Below are 20,895 nucleotides of genomic sequence, written 5' to 3'. Positions count from 1 at the left end.
GGACAAACCCGTAGCGGATTGTTTCAGTCGATAGGAAAATGAGCCGCTCGGACCGTCCATCCGACGCAAAGAATGACATTAATTACACAGGAGTGGACGAGAAAATAAAAGAGAACACTCCGTCTATTATTAAATACTAGTGATTGTGCACACGCGTCGCGTGTGTAATATAATACATTGAAATCACACTGACCCTTTATAATGAAATTATATTAATTAAAGTATTTTAGCATTATAATACTAAAGTAGAGTCATTGGGGTAAAGTACCTAACTTTTGAAAATCTGAATTATTTGGGTCTTTGAAAATCCGAATTGTTTAGATTTTTGAGTGTTACCCTTACATTCAGAATCAAGAATTAATTATTTGGGTAAGATTTGTCAGAACCATGTAATAGTGCAATAATGCAAGGGTGACGCTAGACCCAGAGTTTCTCTATGAAAAAAATTAATTTAATTTAATATTATACTTATCTTAGTAAAAAAACTAAGAAAAGCATATTTTTTAACATTGTCAGTCTAAAATATTTATAGAATATTCTTTGATCATAATGTTACCAATTCTAAGATGTGAGACTAAAGAAAACTATATTTTTTTATATAAAACAACCAGAGAAAATTAATGATGAGAAACATTCATAATAATACACCGCAGCTGAGTCTCGAACTCTAGATTACTGATTGTTTCGCTTGTGGAATTACTAATAAACTTGGAATTATTTTTAGTGTGAATAGAGAAAAGTATATTAACGTAAATTCATTTTAGGCTTCACCAAAGTTAATCAGTAAAGGGGGAAGATTTTTAATAAAATAGTAAGATAGTAAGATGAAGAAGTCAATATAAAAAAGAGTATTTCATCTATCATTAATGTATGAAAGTCAAGACAAAGAAATTTCCCTCTAGTAATTAATATCATTAAATAATAACAGCTGAACGATAAAAAAAATATATAAAAGGGTACGTCAGGTATAAGAAAATATAAGATTTATCTATTTATTAATTACTTATTCTCTTTTCCTGATTCAAACTTTGAGTCTGGGAGAACTAACGCCAAGGATCCTACTTTCATCATCCAGACAGGATTAGGGATAATTGTGAACTTTTAATATAATAAATCGAGCACGAATTTGAAAGCTTAGTAAATATATTCACACACTTTTAAGTTTTATAATGAATGAATTATTAATTAACATGTTATATAACATCATCACACAAATATTTCCTTCCAATTTTAAAATAATAAAATATTACTATATTAGTTATTTGATTTAAATAATATTAATAATAAGATAATAGCTTAATTGTTAAAAATAATATATTATTTGTATGTTGCATAAGATTTTTAGAACTTTAAAATAATAAAATTATATATATATATATATATATATATATATATATATATATATATGTTAAATAAATGATAATTTCTCTGGTGAAAAAGCAATGGCCCTGTTGGGCTGTTTCGGCCCAATTATGATCTGCCTACGATCCAGTGTCAGGTGCAGCCAACGGGCCTCATTGGATAAGAACCCGATCCGATCTGATTTTGATTTTCATGTAAAATCCCTAACTCCGTCCTTCATCAAGCTTCACGGCTGCTGCTTCTTTGGTTCCTTCGGCGTCCATCGCGACAAGCGAAAATAGCAAAGGTTCGGTGAGTTTTTGTCCTGCGTTCTTCCGGCGCTTCTTTTCCTCGTGTTTGTTCCTCAGCTTCGGATCTGATCCCGTTGTCGTTTTCTGCTAGTAGATCAGAGTTTCCTGTGAAAATCCATTTTTGATGCGTTTGGTGTGTCCACCTAGTTGTTGGATCGCTTTATCTATCCGCTTTTTTTCTTCTAAGCCACTACGAAATTTTTGGATTGGATTAACTAATAGGATGTTCAATGCTAAATTAACGTCTAAGGGGCTTGCGTTTACTGATCTCAGTAACAAAAAGACGAACTTGACATGTTTCGTTTTGAAGTTAAACTCTTTAATGCCATAAAGTCCTTGAGAGATCAGAAAGATTATGATTTGCAAAAAAAAACGATCTTGGAATGCTGACCTTTCTTCTTTCTTCAAAATTAAACATTGTTGACAACTTGACATGTTTCCTGCCCCTGGATATCATATTGACACAGATAATTCTGATATTCTCTTTTAGATGTTATTAGCGTTCTTCATGCATTTTTTTTTATACGTAATATGTTTGTTATGTGCCGTTCTCATTTAACTTGTTCTTGATAGATTGACTCCATGGCCACCACTGGAAGATCTATGATCTACTCGTTGCTTTCATTTGCCATCATTCTCTCGCTTCTTGAAATGTACAGAGAGAAATTGGCATCTTCTGAGTTGTTGACGATTCTTGGGGGTTTTGTTTGTTCCCTTTTGTTTCTTTTAATGTTAACGGTGAGTTGCTATTTTGCTTTAAAAAAAATTTGGCTTTGTTTTATACTATATAAATCAATGGTAATGGTGTTCATGATCATGCTGATTTCTCAATCATGTGGCAGATTAATTCATAATAGGCTTGGAGATTATTGATACCTGTTAGTCGACATTGTAGGTTTTTTAGTACTTTGTTGTAGGGCAAACCAATTTACATTGAAAAATATCTGTTCCATGTTCCTAAAACTATTTCTAGCTATTCCATTTCTGATATTATACCTCATAGAATAGTACCCGATTGAATTTTCTGACTAATCCAGTGTTTATTAATTATTATAGGAATTGATAGATTAAATCATCTGCTAAGCACTGACAGCCATTATATGTTTAAATGAGTATTTTAGGAACTTAATTTTGCCTATGTCATTGCGAAGAAGATGCATCAATTACTCTCAACTAAAAAATCTTAGTAAAATTTTTGGTTTAATGATTAGTGTTGTAGGTTCATACATATAAGAGAAGTCACAATTATATGATGAAGAATGTCACTAGATTTAACATGGTATGCTTTACTTTCCGTCGCTAAGCTTCTAGCATAATGTTCATTGGTAAAATTCTGTAGATTGGGTGGTATCATGTATGCTATAATAAAAAACTAGCATCTTTTTGGAGTAAGACTTTAATTGTGTTTTCGCAGGTCATTGGCAACTATCAAGAATCAACCGGAACAAGGACAGGATGGGGTGCTGGTGAGCTCAATAACTGTTTTCTGTTCTTTTACCTGAACTTCCTTTTTTGGGTTTAATGACACATTTATATTTGCAGTCATATTGGCGGAAATTGTTGCTCTTGTCGCTGCTGCTACAGTTCATCGTGTTTGCATCACCACATGGTACTTATTTAAGACTAATGATACATTTTTGTGAAAAAACTACAGTTGTCATCTATTATATATGGACAGAAACTGCTATTTTTACTCCTTGTTGGTAGCAAATTTCCTTCTGCTAGATGGCCAGATATGTGTAATGTTGTTCCCAAGGATTGTTCTAGTAGCATAATGTATACGAGTCTTATGGCAGTCATATGCAGATTATGATGGACGTCTGTTGTTGTCTAAAGGTCGATGCATGCACTCTAGTTGGTTGAAATCCATATGTTATAATTACCATAGGTGATAGGACGGTGGTCACTATCTTTTAGATTGTGCATAGTCAAGAGAGGAAGCATATATACATACCTCTTGATTGAGTCCATCCACAATGGAAGGCGTAACATAATCAATGTAGACATTAGTTCTCAGGTATTTCAGTGCCAGTTTGTTGCCTTATGAAGATTGGTATATGCGTGTCAGTGAAGTGCAGTTTGAACATTTATCGATTAGACTTTTCCATTGAGCCACCCTTTTCTGTTGTCGAACACTCTCTTTTGAGGCATGTTTTTATTACTTTGCTTAATTGTGTTTCCATGTCTTGCAGCTTCTTGTTCTCGGCTGGTCTTTTGTATGAAGTAGACAAGCTTTCGGGTATGGTGCTCAGTATGGCGCTCACAAAACCCAAAGGGAAGCGTCATTGACCACAAGACTACTGAAACCAACTAGTTCTACAATCGATTAATTGATGGGCGATAAACATGTTTGATGGTCATCTAGTTGCTTGAGCTTTCTAGAGATTATGCAGGACATAATTTTCAGAAAAAGGAAAAAAAAAACTGTTTCTGATTGATTTCATATCAATGAACTGTTTTTGCTTGCAGAATAGATGGCATAAGTTTTGCTGTTTTGCTTCAGTATGTAGTGTATATTTTATCTGAGAAAGAACTATTGGCTAATCTAGCTCGATCAACTAACCTGATCATTCCTAACCGTGTCGCTTGTTCATCTTGATTAGTTCAATACCTGTTCTGTCTAATCAAATCTGGGATGATTTAGACCCTTTTTGACTAGTTAGCAGGGTTATAGTTGAATCTAATATTCATCAATAAATTTAATATTTGATTTTGTAAGAATTTATTTATATTCGTATGTATATATTCGTTAATATTCATAAATAAAAAAATCTATATCGACATGATAAATAAATAAAATAATTTTTAAAATAAAAATATAAATTTATATTATCAAATTTAATAATTAGTCAAATAATCTAAAAAAAATTAAATAATCTTAAAAAATTTTAAATAATCAAATAAATTTTATATCTAAACAAATTAAATTTAAGTTAAGTTTAAATTAAGTAGAAAAATCAAATCAAGTTTAAATAACTATTTTAACAACTTAATTTATTTTAAATTTGACTTAACTCAATTATTTTATTAAATAAATTTGAATACCATAAAGATTAATCCATTTACCAACCTACTAATTAGCTCATTTGAAGATTCAAACTGTGTTGCACTTTTAGACTGATCAAATCATCAAACCTATTCAACTGGAGTGGCCCACAGGACTCTTTCAACTCGATAAACTCATCTAGTCCTTCGAATAAATTGTTATAATATTACATCTAGAAAATTATACATTTCAAGCCATGCATATCAATGCTTAGTGATTAATAAAATTTAAAATCACTCGTAAAAAAACAGTAAGCGAACTGTATCCCTATTAAATAGGTCAGGGTTAATTTTTAATGGTGTAAAATATCTTATTAAATAAATGACTTCCTTCGTATGAATGATTATTGTACTATGATAAATACCTTGTGAGTTGTGATTTATGATAGTAGGATCGATAATAATAAACTATTTAGAATGAGCTAGATCATCTTTGCTCTAGCTAGTTATTAAACTAATCCTGTTTGAGCCAAACATAGGCGGCCAATACAATCGAATTCACCTGTTAAGATAGGCCTGAATGTATCTTTATGGGGTATGATTCTATCTGAAAATAGAAAAGATGATTGGCTGGAGATATATCTGTGATTGACTAGATGAAGATTTTATAAGACAAAGAGCATTAGTGCCGGACTGGGAAAAGATTCTCGGTGTTGGTCATCCGACGCTCAAGTTAGTCCTTCGCTTAATGGAGAATAGTAGAAAGCTACAGCTAAACATATAGAATAACAAAGTTGCACATACATCCATCTATAGATGGGAACCCTCTTTGATAGCATCACTGTAGTGTTTATGCACGTATTTCAAAGTATATGCATATTTTTCAAAGCATCATAGGAGAAGATAATTCAAAAAGTGTCTCTGACACATTTCCTTAAACGAGCACACAAATCCCTGATGTGACAGACTGGAAACTTCTAAAGGACAGTTTAACTACTAGACATGCTTCATTATCAGTGACACAAGCCTCCAAAAGGGTATGATGAGATACGCAGGTGGATCCCACTGTAGGCCAATCGGACGCCGACCAGAGGCCGCTCAGCAAGGACGTCCCCGCTCGATCATACTGAACTAAACTATCTTCCTTTATTCGATCTTTCTGTTGTTGGAGGGTTGTCATTCATCCGACCTGACATGGTGTCCGATCGATATGAGGGTCCGAGAAATTTACGCCTTGTCTCTGACCACCGTCACAAGCTTCCCGCGGTCGGTCATCCAAACAGCCATGTCCGACCGACAGTGTAGCCCGTTCGACCCACTACACCTAGCGGGGGGACCTGAGTTTTGACTATTTTTACTTTGATCTCCACGTCAATTGTTCTTTCCTACTTTGACCCATCTTCTGTGGGACCCCTTTTCATCACCGTATCACAAGCCTCCCCTTTAAGTCTAGTCGAAGGAGGCTGCATGTCCGACTAACTGGAGGTTAGTATGTTCTGCAATTCTTTTGTCCCGATCAGGTGTTTTAGGGTTTAAAGTTGTCGCTCGACTATGACGTTCAATGATCCTGTCGTTTGTCAAGAAAATGCCTTTTCTCTGACCGACGATGCTAGGGTTCGTCCTCAAAACTTTCTTAACATGAGTGTCACGCAGAGCGCGAGAGCTAAGCTTGCTCGAAACTTTGCCTAACAGATCAACACTCCAGGATACTTAGACGCGAGGGCTTTGTTCAAACGGCTCAAGAGTCTGGAGGCATGAGAGCTAAACTCACTTATAACTTGCCTGAATAGTCGAGTCTTTAACACTAAGCGTAAGGGCTTTGCTCGCTTATAACTTGGTCGAATGTCTCAAGAGTCTAGAGGTGTGAGAGCTCAATTCACTTATAACTCACCTGAATGGTCGAGAGTCTTTAACACTTAGCGCGAGGCTTTGCTCACATATAACTTGACTAAACGACTCAAGAATCTGGAGGCATGAGAGCTCAGCTCACTTATAACTCGCCAAAATGGGTCGAGAGTCTTTGACACATAGCGCGAGGGTTTGATTCACTTATAACTTGGCCAAACGGCTTAAGAGTCTGGAGGCGTGAGAGCTCAGCTCACTTATAACTCACCCGAATGGGTTAAGATTCTTTGACACTTAGCGCGGGGGATTTGTTTGCTTATAATTTGGTCGAATGACTTAGTCTTGAGGTGTGAGAGCTCAGCTCACTTATAACTCTCCCAAACGGGTCAAGAATCTTTGGCACTTAGAGCGAGGGCTTTGCTTGCTTATAACTTGGTCGAACGGCTCAAAAGTATGGAAGCGTGAAAGCTCGGCTCACTTACAATTCGTCCAAATGGGTCGAGAGTCTTTGGCACTTAGCGTGAGGGCTTTGCTTGCTTATAACTTGGCTGAACTTCACAAGAGTCGGGAGGCGTGAGAGCTCGGCTCACTTATAACTCACCCGAACGGGTCGAGAGTCTTTGACACTTAGCGCAAGAGCTTTGCTCACTTATAACTTGGTTGAACGACCCAAGAGTCCAGAGATGTAAGAGCTCAACTCACTTATAATTCGTCAGAACAGGTTGAGAGTCTTTAACACTTAGCGCGAGGACTTTGCTCGTTTATAATTTGGTCGAACGGCTCAAGAGTCTCACACATTAATTTTTCCTTCAAAATTTTCTGCATTCATGTAGCAAATATTTTTATAATTTACATGAATTCAATCATAAACTTACTACCTGACCCGGTAGGGATGTAAATGGTTTACACTCCAAGGCCATTTCGAGTTCCTCCCATTTTTATCTTGTAAATAATAAGATCCCGAATTGAGCTTCTGGGGATTCTAACTTGCTAATGGCGCCGACCGACTTTATTCTTTTTTAGACTAAATCGTCGACCTAGAAGGATCTCGAGATTATCCTTCTATTGTAGTTCTACTTCATCCTCTATCGATATGTAATTAGCCAAACAACTGCTTTATCTATGATTTCGTCTATTCAGTCTAATTTCATATGGCGCCACTCAGGATTTTCCTCGTCATAGAGATGCACCGGATCAGACTCATTTCTTTTCTCAACCGGCACCACTGCTAACTTGGCCAGCTTGTCCGCATATTGATTGTCTACTCGGGGGATATTTTGCATAATCACCTATTGGAATTCCGCCTTTAGCTTCTCGAAAGTCTCAACATATAATTTGAATCTGACATTATTTATCTCGAAAGTGCTAGAGAGTTATAGGGCTGCCAATTGAGAATTTGAATGGATAAGGACCCGAGTGGCTCCCACATACTTAGTTGCTTATAAACCGATGATCAATGCTTCGTACTTTCCCTCATTGTTTGTAGCTCGGGAGTCCGAACGGACAACTACATTCTGTCTTTACATGGTGATATCAAAAGTACGCCCACTCTGTTATCCGTGGATGACCCATCCATATATATCCTCCAAGTTGTCTCTAGCTCAACATTCTATACTTCAATCATAAAATCAGCTAAGGCTTGTGCCTTGAATGCCGATATGAGCTGATACTATATATCAAACTCGCTCAATTTCGTGGTCTAGTTGATTAGCCGTCCGGACACCTCTGGGTCGAGGAGGACTCTCCCTAATATGGTGTTAGTTAACGCAATTATAGGATGCGATAAAAAATATGGGCATAACCTCCGAGCGGTGAGGACCAGCTCGTACACCAGTTTCTCAAGATAGGTGTAACATCATTTAGCGTCTTTCAATAAGTGACTCAAAAAGTACACTAGCTGTTGTTCAGCGTCGTTTTGCCGCATCAACGTCGATCCAACTACTTACTCTATGGATGACATGTACATCCAGAGCGGCTCGTCGGTGATGGATTTTATGAGTACAGGTAAAAAGGTTAAATAACTTTTGAGCACTTCCAGACCCTTATCGTATTCTGCGTCATACTGAAATTTGGTAGCTCAATGAAGAACATTATAGAATGGGTGGCTCAAATCAGACGACTTGAAGATGAATCTTGATAAGGCTTATCCGTCCGGTCAGCCACAGAACTTCCTTTAAATTTCGCAGAGGGGGCATGTCTTGGAGTGCCTTCACTTTGCTTAGATTTGCTTTGATTCCCTACTCGATAACGATGTAATCAAGGAATCGTCCACTCTTTGCTCCGAACAGACATTTGTTGGGGTTGAACTTGACTCCATACTTCCTATGGGTTTGACAGGTCTCTTCTATATCTGCACATAAGTTAGTATCTTAGAGGGATTTTATCAATATGTCGTCGATGTATACCTCCATATTTCGACTAATCGGACACCGGACCACTTTATTCATTAACCTCTGATAAGTGGCTACAACATTTTTCAGCCCGAACAACATCACGTTGTAGCAGAAGGTTCCATCGATCCTGATGAAGCTAACATTTTTTTGATCTTCCTTAGCGAGCGAAACTTGATGGTAGTCCTGGTATGCATCCAACATACAAATCAGCTCGCAGCTATGTGGAGTTCACCATCTGATCGATGTGTGGCAACGAGTAGTAGTCCTTTGGCAGGTTTTGTTCAGATCTCAGAATTTGATGCAACCGCACTATTTATTACCCGATTTGGAGACCAACACCACATTGGCTAGCCAGTTCAGAAATTGTACTTTGCGAATGCACTCAGCCTCCAGTAGCTTCTCCATCTCTGCTCGGATGATCTGATTCTACTTCGAGCTAAAATTTCTTTTCTTTTGCTTCAATAGCTTGACTTTTGGTCGAACATGCAATTCATGCTACGCTATGGCCAGTGTGATATCCAGGAACTCGTGAGTTGCCCATGTAAATTCATCATGATTTTTCCCGAGACGGACAACCAGGCCTACCTTTTTCTCCATATTAAATCAGTTGCATGACCTCCGATCGGGTGGGATGCACTCAAACTTCTTTTTTCTTCATAGACTAGCGTAGGAGGCTCTTTCAGAATCATATTTACCTTCAATTGTTGAGCCTTCCGAGCGGTTTGCAACTCAATTTTTACCATCTCTACATAGAACCAGCGAGCTGCTAGCTGGTCGCCCTTAACTTCACCGACCAAGTTATCTACAGGAAACTTAATCTTCTGGAAAAATATTGAGACGACCGCTCAAAACTTGTTTAGTGTCGGTCGTCCCAAAATAATATTATAAGCGGATGGAGCATCCACTATAATGAAATTCATCGTGCTCGTCCTCTTGAGCGGCTCCACTCCGAGCGATATGGTCAATCGAGCCTAGTCGATCGACAACACTTCATTGCTAATGAATCCATATAAGGACGTTGTGATAAGCCGCAACTCGCTTCTATCGATTTGTAGTTGATCAAACTTTAAATATAATATTTACCAAGCTGCCTGTATTTACAAAAGTGCGATGAATATTATGTTGGACCCCGTGATTGTTTTGATGTGATCAACTATGTTTAGGTTAGGTCCTGTTTGTATGATCCCTGTGTCTAAGTGTGCAGGAGCTTAGGAGCGCAGGAAGTCGAGCGGAAGACGTGACTAGCGAGAAGGACGACACCGGAAGGGAGCCGACGGGCTCGGTGCGTCCGAAGGACGAGAGAGCTGCAGAAGAGTACACCGGTGGGTGAGAAGAACATATGCGACGTTCGAGGGACGTAAAGCCGGGATGGAAGATTACTCGAGGAAAAGGCCGGGAACTGGGTTTGGATGAGCCCTATTCCGGATGGTCGAAATCAACCAAGTAAGCAGAACCAGAACAAGTCAACCGGGACGTTAACTTGACAAGTGTTCGGTCGACCGAATGCCCTTATCGGTCGATCGAACCCCTATCATTAGAAAGCCAACTGTTGGTGACACGTCATAAGCCACGACAAGCAGCCAGCCGTTGGTGAAGTGATCGGTCGACCGAACCTTTTGATCGGTCGACCGAACCAAAGATAATCAGAGACTTGGTCGAGCGATTTGATCGGGTCAGATCGAGTAGTGACCGTTGGCTGATCGGTCGACCGAACACAAGGATCGGTTGACCGAACCTAAGCTCGATCCACAGAGCCTGCATCCAGACGAAAAGCTGAGAAAGTTCACCAGGTTCGGTCGACCGAACCCGGGGATTGGTCGACCGATCCCTCTCGAGTCAAATCCTGATCCCGAAGATCAGATGAACTGGATAAGTCTTGGAACCCCTATATAAAGGGGTCTCAAACAGCTATTCAGAAACAACGAAAAGAAACTCTGTACTTTCATTCTTAGCAACTTATGTGCTCTCAAAGTGTAAAAGTTTTTTTCGCCTTCAAAGAAGGAGACGTTTCTAGTGCGCTTTCCAACCGTCTCGGTTGTAACCAAGTCAAATAGCTGAGTCGTCTCTCTTTTTGTTTCTGTTATTTAATTTATAATACTCTTGTTGCTTTAATTTTGAGTTAAAGTTCTTTGAGGAGGGTATACTCTTTGATTGCAGGCAATTCACTCCCCTCTTGCCGACCCCGCTGCACCAACATATTATAGTTAGCTATTACCGTTCGGATGATCAAGGCATCATCATGAGGGGCTTTTACTCCCTCTTGATCTTGTGGACCAAACTAATTTCCGGCCCTTCTACCCTTTCTTTATTGTATCCAACATCGTGTATTTTCAATCGCCGAGCATGCGACTTTTGAGCTCGGTTAGAATCGTCGCCAGTTGGGCCTCCTGCGATTATGCTAATGTTGCTACGAGCAACATTGCTACAGTTCTCTTCCTCCCGAGTTGACGGGAGTGACCACTCGACAGATGCCCGAGCTGGCCTTTTATATTCTCCTCGCTGGGGTTGCTGTCGGTGTTGTTCAATCTCTGGCCTACCCTCCTTTGTTGTCCTCCCGCTTGGCGGTTATGGTGCCGATTAGGATATGGGGATCGGCAGCGGAATCTTGGAGGAATCGGTCAGCATGGCTTTAACTTGAGATGATAACAATCTCTAGTGTTATGAGTCGTCGAGCGGTGGTAGCTGCAGAATAGCGGTGTCCACGGTCGGGACTCAGTGAATTTCATCCGCTCGGCCTCCACATGCTAGGTTGCATGGGTTTGGGGCTCTTGGTGTTGCTGCATTGGGTCTGCTCGGGGTCCCTTTGGCAGCTAGTGGGTGTAGGTCAGTCGGCGCTCTGGGACAACAACTAGCTCGGGGATCACATCCTTCTTCTGAGCTGAGCTACTTGGTTCTCCTCGACGTTGATGCATTTAGTAGCCCATCCGAGCAGGTGGTTGAAATCTCTCGAGGGCTTCCGGATGGGCGAGCGAATAAAGTCGTCATCTGTAAGTCCTTGGGAAAAAGAACTTACCAAGATTTTTGGAGTAGCTGACGAGACTTCCATGACCACTTAGTCGAATCTCTTAATATAGGCCCGCAATGCTTCCTTGGACCTTTGTTTGGCTGCAAACAAGTTGACGTTCATCTTCTGATAGCGACGGTTACTTGCAAAGTGCTGGAGGAACACCGTTAGCCTGTTGTTTGAATTTCGACCGCGCGGGGTCTTCCGCTCGAGCTCTTGGGTAAACTTTTTGATCCATCGCTGATATTGCCGGGTCGTTCGATACGCAGTAGTCATCTGCCGCTTCTTGCTGTTGCTGCATCATCTTTGTAGCTCAGATGTTTGTTAGCATCTCCAAATCTTCTTGAGTTAATGTCACAGTAGTGAGTCATTCAGCGTCTTCCATTGTAACATTTTGGCTACAGGTCAAGTTCTCACAGACGACGCCAAAAATAATCTTGCCCAAAAGCGGAGAAAATGGTTAGTTGGAGATGTGGCTCTGCGGTTGACTGGATGAAGACTTCACATGGTCCTGCAAGACAAAGTGCGTTAGTGCTGGGCCAGGAAGGGGTTTCCGGAGTTGGCCCTTAGATGCTCAAGTCAGTCCTTCGCTTAATGGAGAATAGTAAAAAATTATAGCTAGAGAATGTAGAATAACAAAGTTGTACATACCTCCTCCTATAGATGGGAACCCCCTTTTTATAGTATCACTGTAATGTTTATGCACGCGGATTTCAAAGCATATGTATATTTTCCAAAGCATCGTAAGAAAAGACAAGTTAAAAAGTGTCCCTAACACCGTTTCTTAAGTGAGTACATAAATCTCTTATGTGATTAGCTGGAAGCTTCTAAAGGACAGTCTGGCTATTGGACATGCTCCGTTGTTAGTGGCACAAGCCTCTAAAAGAGTATGATGTGATACATAGGTGGGTCCCACTATAGAACGACCGAAGACCGCTCGGCAAGGATGTCTCCGCTTAGTCATACTTAACATAACTATCTTCCTTTATTCGACTTTTTCTATTGCCGGAACTACCTTTCATACGACCAGTCATAGCGTCCGACCGTGATGAGGGTCTGAGGGATTTACGCCTTGTCTCTGATCATTGTCACAGGCTCTCCGCGGTCGGCAGTCCAAACAGCCATGTCCGACCGACCGTGTAGCCTGTTCGACCCACTATGCCCGACCGAGGGACCTAAGCTTTAACTATTTTTATTTTGACCTCCATGTCAGCCGTTCTTTCCTGCTTTAACCTATCTTTTATATGGCTCCTTTTTGAGTATCTAATTGATTAAGAAATAATACATTTATTATAACAAGACATAGCCGTAAAAATTACTCCTACCATCTAATTATATGTGGTTGGCTATATAAATTGACCATGATTTATCTTATTTCTCATAACTCAAATAAGATATGCGTCAATGATCTATTTATTATAATTAATTAATTTTGATGACTCTATAGAAGTTATCAAAATTAATCACCTATAGAGTAAACCATCCTCATATCTATAATTTATTGGTCAGGAGATCCGTCCTCGTGCGATCGGTCATGTCGTAGCTGCCAACATCAAATAAAAGAGGCCAACTCTGATCTTTGTCAAACCAACGTTGGGCTTGGATAAATGATAATATATGCCTTGGGAAGCCCAACGTTGGTTTGAAAAATTAAATAATTTTTAAATAATACAAAGTTATTTGAAACGATGGTTGCCTGTCATATTTTTTTAAAAAAAAATCAGTTTTGTTAATAAAAGTTTTACTTTTTTTATTAAATGAAATAGCTCAGCGCAACGAGCAAATTGATAAATTGGATTGGCTTTGCAAGAAAGATAAATACGATTAGATTAATTTTATTCGAGAGAAAACAAGGCTTCAATACTAATTTTGACAAATGTTTTTATATGATGCGTTAAATAGGCGGGGGGAAAAAAAACAAAGAAAAAGTGACTGAAGAAGAAAACCCTGTTTAGATCTTTGATCTATAATTCTCTGCACTATCCTGTTCTTCACAAATCAGAATTGCAATGTTTTGGCTGCGATCGGAACTGGAGTTGTTGCATTGAATTGGAAGTAGTAATCTTGGCTGGTTAAATCTAAAACAGGCGATGCTCCAAAACGCATGCAGGAACACTGCAAATCGTCCAGCTCCAAGTCCATGAACCATCGACTGTCTTCTTCCTTCACCAAACTCTTCTCGATCACAGGGGGAGCAAAAGCTTGCGAAGCAACGGATGGAAACGCCAGGCCATTAACATCCGGCAACAGGGCGTCGTTATCCACTTCGGATTCCGGCGTCCTGTCCACAGAGTCCACGGCCGACGTCTCCTCCGGCGGCTGCAGCATCTTCCCCCGGGTATTCTTCTTGTTGTACAACCGGCAAAGAACCCAGGCATCCAACTGCGTTCATCGACAGAAACATGACAAAAAAAATCACTTTTTTTTTAACAAAAGCGTGAATTTAACATGTAAAAAACACTTTTTTCTTTGAAGCAAGGTGTGAATTTCTATACCTTGAGGCTTCCGTTTTTGGGGCTGCGATCCGCGTCGGCCAGTCTGTACTCGTGCATGATCCAGTCAGTTTTGACGCCGCGCGGCGCCTTGCCGGAGTAAAAGACGAGAGCTTTCTTGATCCCCACAGTCCGGCAGCACCCCTTCTTGGAGATCGGCTTGTCAGCGCCGGTGGCCTTCCAGTATCCCTTCCCGGCGGCCCGGTTCGGCCGCGAGCCGTTTGGGTACTTCCGATCGCGTGGAGTGAAGAAGTACCACTCCTTCTCCCCGAACAACGCCATTTCTGCAACGCAAAATGCCGAGTAATTGGTAAGTTGGAACGAACTAAAAATCGAATCTTGATCAGATGCATTTGATGAGCACCTGGTAGTTCCCAGGGGTCGAACTTGTAGAGGTCGACCTCGGCGATGATGGGGACTGGCAGGCGCTTCGAGGCGACCTTGAGGCATAGGTAGTGGAGGATGAGCTCGTCGTCGGTGGGGTGGAATCTGAAGCCCGGCGGCAGGTTAAGCTCCGCTTCGGCGTCCCGTCTTTTTCGTCTCTGCTCCACCGCCATTTTTAGTCCCACCCCGTCCAAATCACAAATCGAAGATTCTTTCCTCCTATATATACACAAAGGCGGGGCCCACCCTTCATTCAAGGAAGCTTTCTTTACGCGTTTCATATCCGAGAAAGCGTGGTCTTCGCAGAGAGATGCCTATGCGCCTGTATGTTGAGGTAATTAATTCTGTTTTTTACGATTCATTGCCTCTTGCATTTTTGACATTTTGATTATCGCCCTTATTTTTCTTTAATGCATTTATATTTGCTGGATTATTACATGCTTCTACAATAATTATAATTAATGGGGTATCAGCATTAATTATATTTGGGAGACCACGGGACGACAAGTAATGCGAATCGTGCATTGAACCTGAATGCGACGAGGGCTGAGGATCACGCTGATGCAATAAGAACACTCCACGCCGTGCAATGCATGTGGTCCTCTTCGCTTTGCGTTGCTCGTTTAAAACAGTGCGAATCTTTCTTGTCCTTGAAGGGATCGAGATCGATTTCAATGCGATACGGAAAAACGATGAGTAAATTTCACTTTCCTCGTTTTCTGACCATTAAAATTACATTTTGTGCCATGCGAAGCATTCTTTATTCGGAAATGATTGTTCACATTTTTTAGTGACCATACACTGTTTGGTGCAAAAATAAGTCAATATTTTACATTGATTATTGAAAAATCACTCATTTCACAATTTTAATTTGCTTTATTTTTATCTAAGTCATATATGGTTCTTCGATTTTGATATAATATTATACTTTTAGTTCACTCTCATTTATGGGCTATTGTTTTTTTTTTGTAATTCATGGTCCACTTTCTTAAACAGCATACCTACTGCAATTATGTCCTTTTATCTCAAGTATTGTGTTTTTAGTTGAGTTTATAATAATTTTTACTTGGATTGGAAAGATTTTCAGCCTTTAAATGTCAGATGCATTGCGTGTTTGATAGTGTGTAGCGATCTTAAAATTTGTTTGAAGAATTTATTTTTATGCTCCAAAAAATATTATGATGGCTTTGACAAAGGTAAAGTAGAGGACAATTTAGGGTAGAAACCAATAGCACACTCATTTTCAACTATTGAGCTTCACACATTTATCACAATTTTTGAGATCAATTATTTGCTGCCTTTATCTGACTTTATTGTTAGATTTCATCGATTTTACCTACCTAAAAACAAATCAACAATAGCTGTCACGAATTGTGTTTTTCATTTTTTTTTTCACCCCAGAATTAAGTGATTTAATTGGTTTACAATCATTTTTTTTATAGGAAACTGATTTTTAAGAAATTTTCCTCTCTTTTCTTCTGTCAAAAAAAAAAATCATAAAACTATTTGATTTTTTTTTTTTTTTGCTTTGCTAGTTGTTTCCTTCTTTAGAAAATAGCTTGCAATTGGGCTTAGTTTGGGCCGTTGGCCCATTTCCACTATTTTATTGATCAGCCCAATTTGATTAACATCAGTTTTAGTTTCATCCGATTTAGTCAATCTAAGTTCTTATTATTATGATAGATCTGAAAGGATAAAGTTGAACTGAAATATTTAAAAATTTCATTTTCACCATTTATTATATGTAAATTTAGAACTTTAAGACAGATGAAAAGGAGAAATAGTAAAGATGTGATTAACTTTTCCCAGTGTATATTTGTTATTCCGATGTTTGAAAGTAACTTCACTTTCGTTCTATTCTTAGTCAACGCTTCTCCTCTTGACTTTTGCATTGCCTACACCCAACTATTTTACTCTCTCAAGTATAAATTCTTCCAAGATGTGAATAGTGCGACTAGGAATTATGAGTCTCATAACGTAACACACCACACGAGGAAAGCTACTTGCTTTGACTTTGTACTCAATCTAAAATGAAATCATAAGGAAAAGTCAAAGTAATTACGCCACGTAAAAGGAACTTTGTACCTTCGTCGACTTTTGTACTTGTGTAGTGTTGGACTTTTCTTCACTTATGCTTTAGGTTTTTTTGCATGTTTATTTTCCAACTTGTGTCTTTTAAACCACAAAGTTGGTTCATCCTATTTGACCATGACTTTCATAGAAAACGTTACTTGTAGGTTTTGCTTACTTAATATTCATCAAGCATTTTGTAGTTTTTGATTTTTTTGCATATATATATATATATATAATAATAATAATAATAATAATAATAATAATAATAATTGGATTACGACGCAAATTCTAAGTCAAAAAGTTGCAGATGTAGATTGCAATAATTCAAGAAACTTTAATTTCCATGTGTGGACGCATTCTGGCCATGAGTATTTGAAAGCAACACTTAACGAGGATAGACATTGAAAAGTGTGGATACTAATTGTATTATCATCATAAATATCAAATATCAAACTTTTTATCAATTCTTAGCTAGAGTTTGACTATTACAAACATTTTATAAACGTGTTCTTTTGTAGTGTTGTTTTCTATATCATTATCTATTTATTTTTTTCTTAAACATATATATTAGAGGTATGTTTGAAGTTTGATATTAGACGAGGTAAAATATAAATTGGTGAGAAATAATTTCTTTTTTTATCTATATCAAGTTATCAATTAATTACCTTTTATGTATAATCTCCATTCCATCTATTTTTTTCTTCTTAATTAACAACACAAAATTCGAAAGTGAGAAATTTTCCTCAATCTTTTTGAATTTTCGTCTTCATCTTTCTTTTTTGCTTTTTAAGGGTCATTGTCGCGCTTTAAGCTTCCTTAACATGTTGTACTTTCATCAGTTCCTCCAATCCAATCCCACTTAAACAACATGAAGGTCAGATCGAATCCATACGTGACAAGTGCCTTCGTTTCAATCCACATACCCAGAGAAATATATATGCAATATAATTAGTCTCTTAAATTTTATTAATAAAAATGGATCCATTTTAATAACTTCTAATCCATGCGTGTACGATGTTATTTTTTTTGTCTTTTTTTTGCTATTTAGTACGATGTTATTTTTTGTCTTTTTTTTGCTATTTAAATACATGGTTAAATCAATCTTTAATCAACTTATACAGCTCTCTCATGCATTGACATGGCATGGTATAAGCATGTTATACCGCTCTTGTTCTTTTTTCTTCTGTTTATTTTTTAACCTAAAAGCAAAAATGGTGGCTTTCCACATCTCCTTTCTCCATCTTTTTCGTTTCCCTGTTTAGAACTAGTGACAACCACTAATCCAAAATCCGTTCTATCAACCTATGTGCTGTCCATTAATCCCACCAAATTAAGGAAAGAGTTTAGCTTAATGGTGGATGATTAATAGACCTTTGTTCTCTCTAATTATGGTTTCCCTCAAAGGCATCGAGTGGTACATGTATCGTGCTCTCATTGGTTGGCAAACATCGCCCATTGGTCTTGGAACATCATGTAATTCTTTCTTTTACGCAATGTCACAACGAGGGTAAGATTTTCAATGGTAAATTGACAATGAATTGAGTGAATAAATATTCTTTTTTTTTTTTATTTATTAGACGATTGTATGTAACTTGAGTTTCTTTCACTTATAACCTCTCAAATTTGTATATATGACTTTTTAAAATAATAATAATAATTAAAGTTCAATCAAGAGAAATTTGAGTTCAACCTAAAAGCTTTTATTTAAGATTTTCAAAATACTAAATTTGAAAATTTTAGTCATTTTAGCTCACAAGCAATAACGTTGACTTGGCATGCAAGCTCATTAAAATAAAATTGCTAACTATCACATAATTTTCTTGTTAAATATTAACATATTTTGATAATTCTAAAGCATTTCAAATTAAAATATTGATATTAAGTATTTCGGGCGATAATCCGATCGCTAGACGACAAAAACGTCCAAACACCCTCGCGTTGTTATAACCACGCCCACTTCCACGCATTCCAAAAATTTCAGTTCCTCTTCTTCGAGTTCCCACGGTACCGATAACGAGGGAGTCGCTCCTGCAATTGCCGATCGATCGGATTCGATCGTAGTCGGCGTCGAAGCATGTCGACTGCCGCCGGTCCAATGTCGCTGCCGCCGGGCTTCCGTTTCCACCCAACCGATGAGGAGCTCATCCTCCACTACCTCAAGAACCGCGCCGCCTCCATCCCCTGCCCTGCCTCAATCATCGCTGACGTCGACATATACAAGTTCGATCCCTGGAACCTCCCCGGTTCGTCTCTCTCTCTCTATATCCTTCAAACGCCGTCCGTAAACCTTAAATCGATACTCTAGATCACATATCGCCTCCTTTTTTGTGTGTTTCTCTCTCTTGGTGCAGCCATGGCAGCGTTCGGCGATCGAGAGTGGTACTTCTTCAGCCCCCGCGACCGGAAGTACCCCAACGGCTTCCGCCCCAACCGATCGGCGGCGTCGGGGTACTGGAAGGCCACCGGCACCGACAAGCCCATATTTTCCGGCAAGGGGAGGCTTCGCGGCGAGGAAGGCGGAAGCATTGGCGTGAAGAAGGCGCTCGTGTTCTACCGCGGTCGGCCGCCTCGAGGCGTCAAGACCGAGTGGATCATGCACGAGTACCGCCTCACCGAGGCGGAGCACGCCAGGAACAGCCACGACTACACGCCCAAGAAACTCACCAGGGATTCCTCCATGAGGGTACCGATCCATCTAATTTCGATCTGCGTGCAGATCGATTTTCTTTGGTTAATAATTGCATCTTTTTTTTGACGGCGTCGATTCTTATCTCAGCTGGACGATTGGGTCCTCTGCCGGATTTACAAGAAGGGAGGCCACCACCAATCCGCCACGGACGCCGACAAGGAAGACTCCGGCGTGGAGGACGAAACCTTCCTCAGTCTTCCGAAATCCTACTCCTTCTCGGAGCTACTAGAGGCCGCCGACTACTCCGCCCTCTCGCGCCTGCTCGATCACGCATCTTCCTCCTTGGACAACAACTCGAATCCCAACCAGTCCTTCCTTCATGGCGGCGGCAGCAGCAGCTACCTGGTTCCGCAGCATCTCCCTCAACCGCCTTCCCCGGGTTTCAAAACAGAGCACAGCCTGAAGCGCCATGGATGTTTCGAATTCGGCTGCGGCAGCGGCGGCGGCGGCGGCGGCGGGGGCGAAGCATCGCCGGCAAAAAGAGTCAACTTTGCACCCAAAATTTCCAGCTTCACGAACCAAACCTTCTTCAATCCCCAGTCACTACTATCGAGTCCTCACTTGATGAACTATCAATATCCAACTTAAAAACTCGTGCCTGTAACTCGATTCTCTCTCCTGTTCCAAAAAGTTGAAAACCTATAGATATCTTAATAATGAAAAAAACCGAAGTAGACACCACAAAACCTTCCAAGAATTTGTTCAAAAAACTAGGACTTGGCTTTGTAGATTACACAATCCAGTATAATGAGTTGAATGTCTGGTTCTCTGTTGAAGATTATCTAACCAAACTGTGAAATCATTCAGAATAATGGCATTGAATTAGTAGCATCATACAAAGCAGTGAACAGCAGACAGGAAGGAATCAAGGAGCTTAACTGGACTTGACATAATGACATTGGTGTTGGTGGGCAACACAGGTTATTTTAATTACTTCAGATTCAGATATACGTGTTGCTAAAATGATAATGAGTTGATTATGTCATGGTGACAAGGGTTTGAGGTTATCAACTCACCTACTTCTGCTTGATTGGCATCTATCTCAACGTAATTTAGTCGATCAAATGCTGTGTCACTGCCATCCTGAAAAGGATGCTTATCTGATGAAATGGATAAATTTCTCCGAATGGATAAGTGATCAAATCTTTTTGCTGTCAGTTTGACGCACAGAAAAAAACAAACAAAATGTCGAGAGATCAAAGCTGAAATGTTTGAACATGGACGAGTTCTGCAGACAGATGAGTAATAATAGGACAAAGAAAGCATCCAAGTCCTAATCAGAAAAAAAGGGATTTGGAAAATTCAAACATATTAAGAATTTAAAATTACTTTTAAAGTTAATTTACTAGATCAATTCATTTCTTCACTCATTTATATA

At 39.3% G+C, this 20,895-nt stretch overlaps 3 protein-coding genes across 4 annotated transcripts; 2 read left to right on the top strand and 1 right to left on the bottom strand.

The window, feature by feature from the left end:
- Window positions 1-1,523: 1,523 nt before the first annotated feature.
- Window positions 1,524-4,229, top strand: LOC122038904 (protein KRTCAP2 homolog). Of its 2 annotated transcripts, none has more exons than XM_042598875.1 (5): window positions 1,524-1,648; window positions 2,226-2,390; window positions 3,067-3,118; window positions 3,195-3,261; window positions 3,845-4,229. In XM_042598875.1, the coding sequence occupies exons 2-5, from the start codon at window positions 2,235-2,237 to the stop codon at window positions 3,939-3,941; spliced, it is 372 nt and encodes a 123-aa protein (XP_042454809.1). In that variant the 5' UTR covers window positions 1,524-1,648; window positions 2,226-2,234; the 3' UTR covers window positions 3,942-4,229. The 2 variants fall into 2 exon arrangements, with proteins under 2 accessions (XP_042454809.1, XP_042454808.1); XM_042598874.1 differs by having other exon boundaries at window positions 1,551-1,653.
- A 9,465-nt stretch (window positions 4,230-13,694) lies between these two features.
- Window positions 13,695-14,946, bottom strand: LOC122013849 (NAC domain-containing protein 68-like). The gene is made up of 3 exons (XM_042570069.1): window positions 14,736-14,946; window positions 14,375-14,655; window positions 13,695-14,261 (listed from the first exon to the last, which is right to left on the bottom strand). Exons 1-3 carry the CDS (start codon window positions 14,926-14,928, stop codon window positions 13,878-13,880), a joined length of 858 nt encoding a protein of 285 aa, XP_042426003.1. The 5' UTR covers window positions 14,929-14,946; the 3' UTR covers window positions 13,695-13,877.
- Window positions 14,947-18,798: 3,852 nt separating this feature from the next.
- On the top strand, window positions 18,799-20,544 carry LOC122038901 (NAC transcription factor 29-like). Its single transcript, XM_042598870.1, has 3 exons — window positions 18,799-19,071; window positions 19,180-19,511; window positions 19,605-20,544. The coding sequence occupies exons 1-3, from the start codon at window positions 18,903-18,905 to the stop codon at window positions 20,103-20,105; spliced, it is 1,002 nt and encodes a 333-aa protein (XP_042454804.1). The 5' UTR covers window positions 18,799-18,902; the 3' UTR covers window positions 20,106-20,544.
- Window positions 20,545-20,895: the final 351 nt, after the last annotated feature.

This window comes from Zingiber officinale, chromosome 1A, assembly GCF_018446385.1.
Source record: "Zingiber officinale cultivar Zhangliang chromosome 1A, Zo_v1.1, whole genome shotgun sequence".
NCBI lineage: Eukaryota > Viridiplantae > Streptophyta > Magnoliopsida > Zingiberales > Zingiberaceae > Zingiber > Zingiber officinale.
Note: the sequence above shows the minus strand (reverse complement) of the source record. Positions and strands in the feature narration are given on the sequence as shown.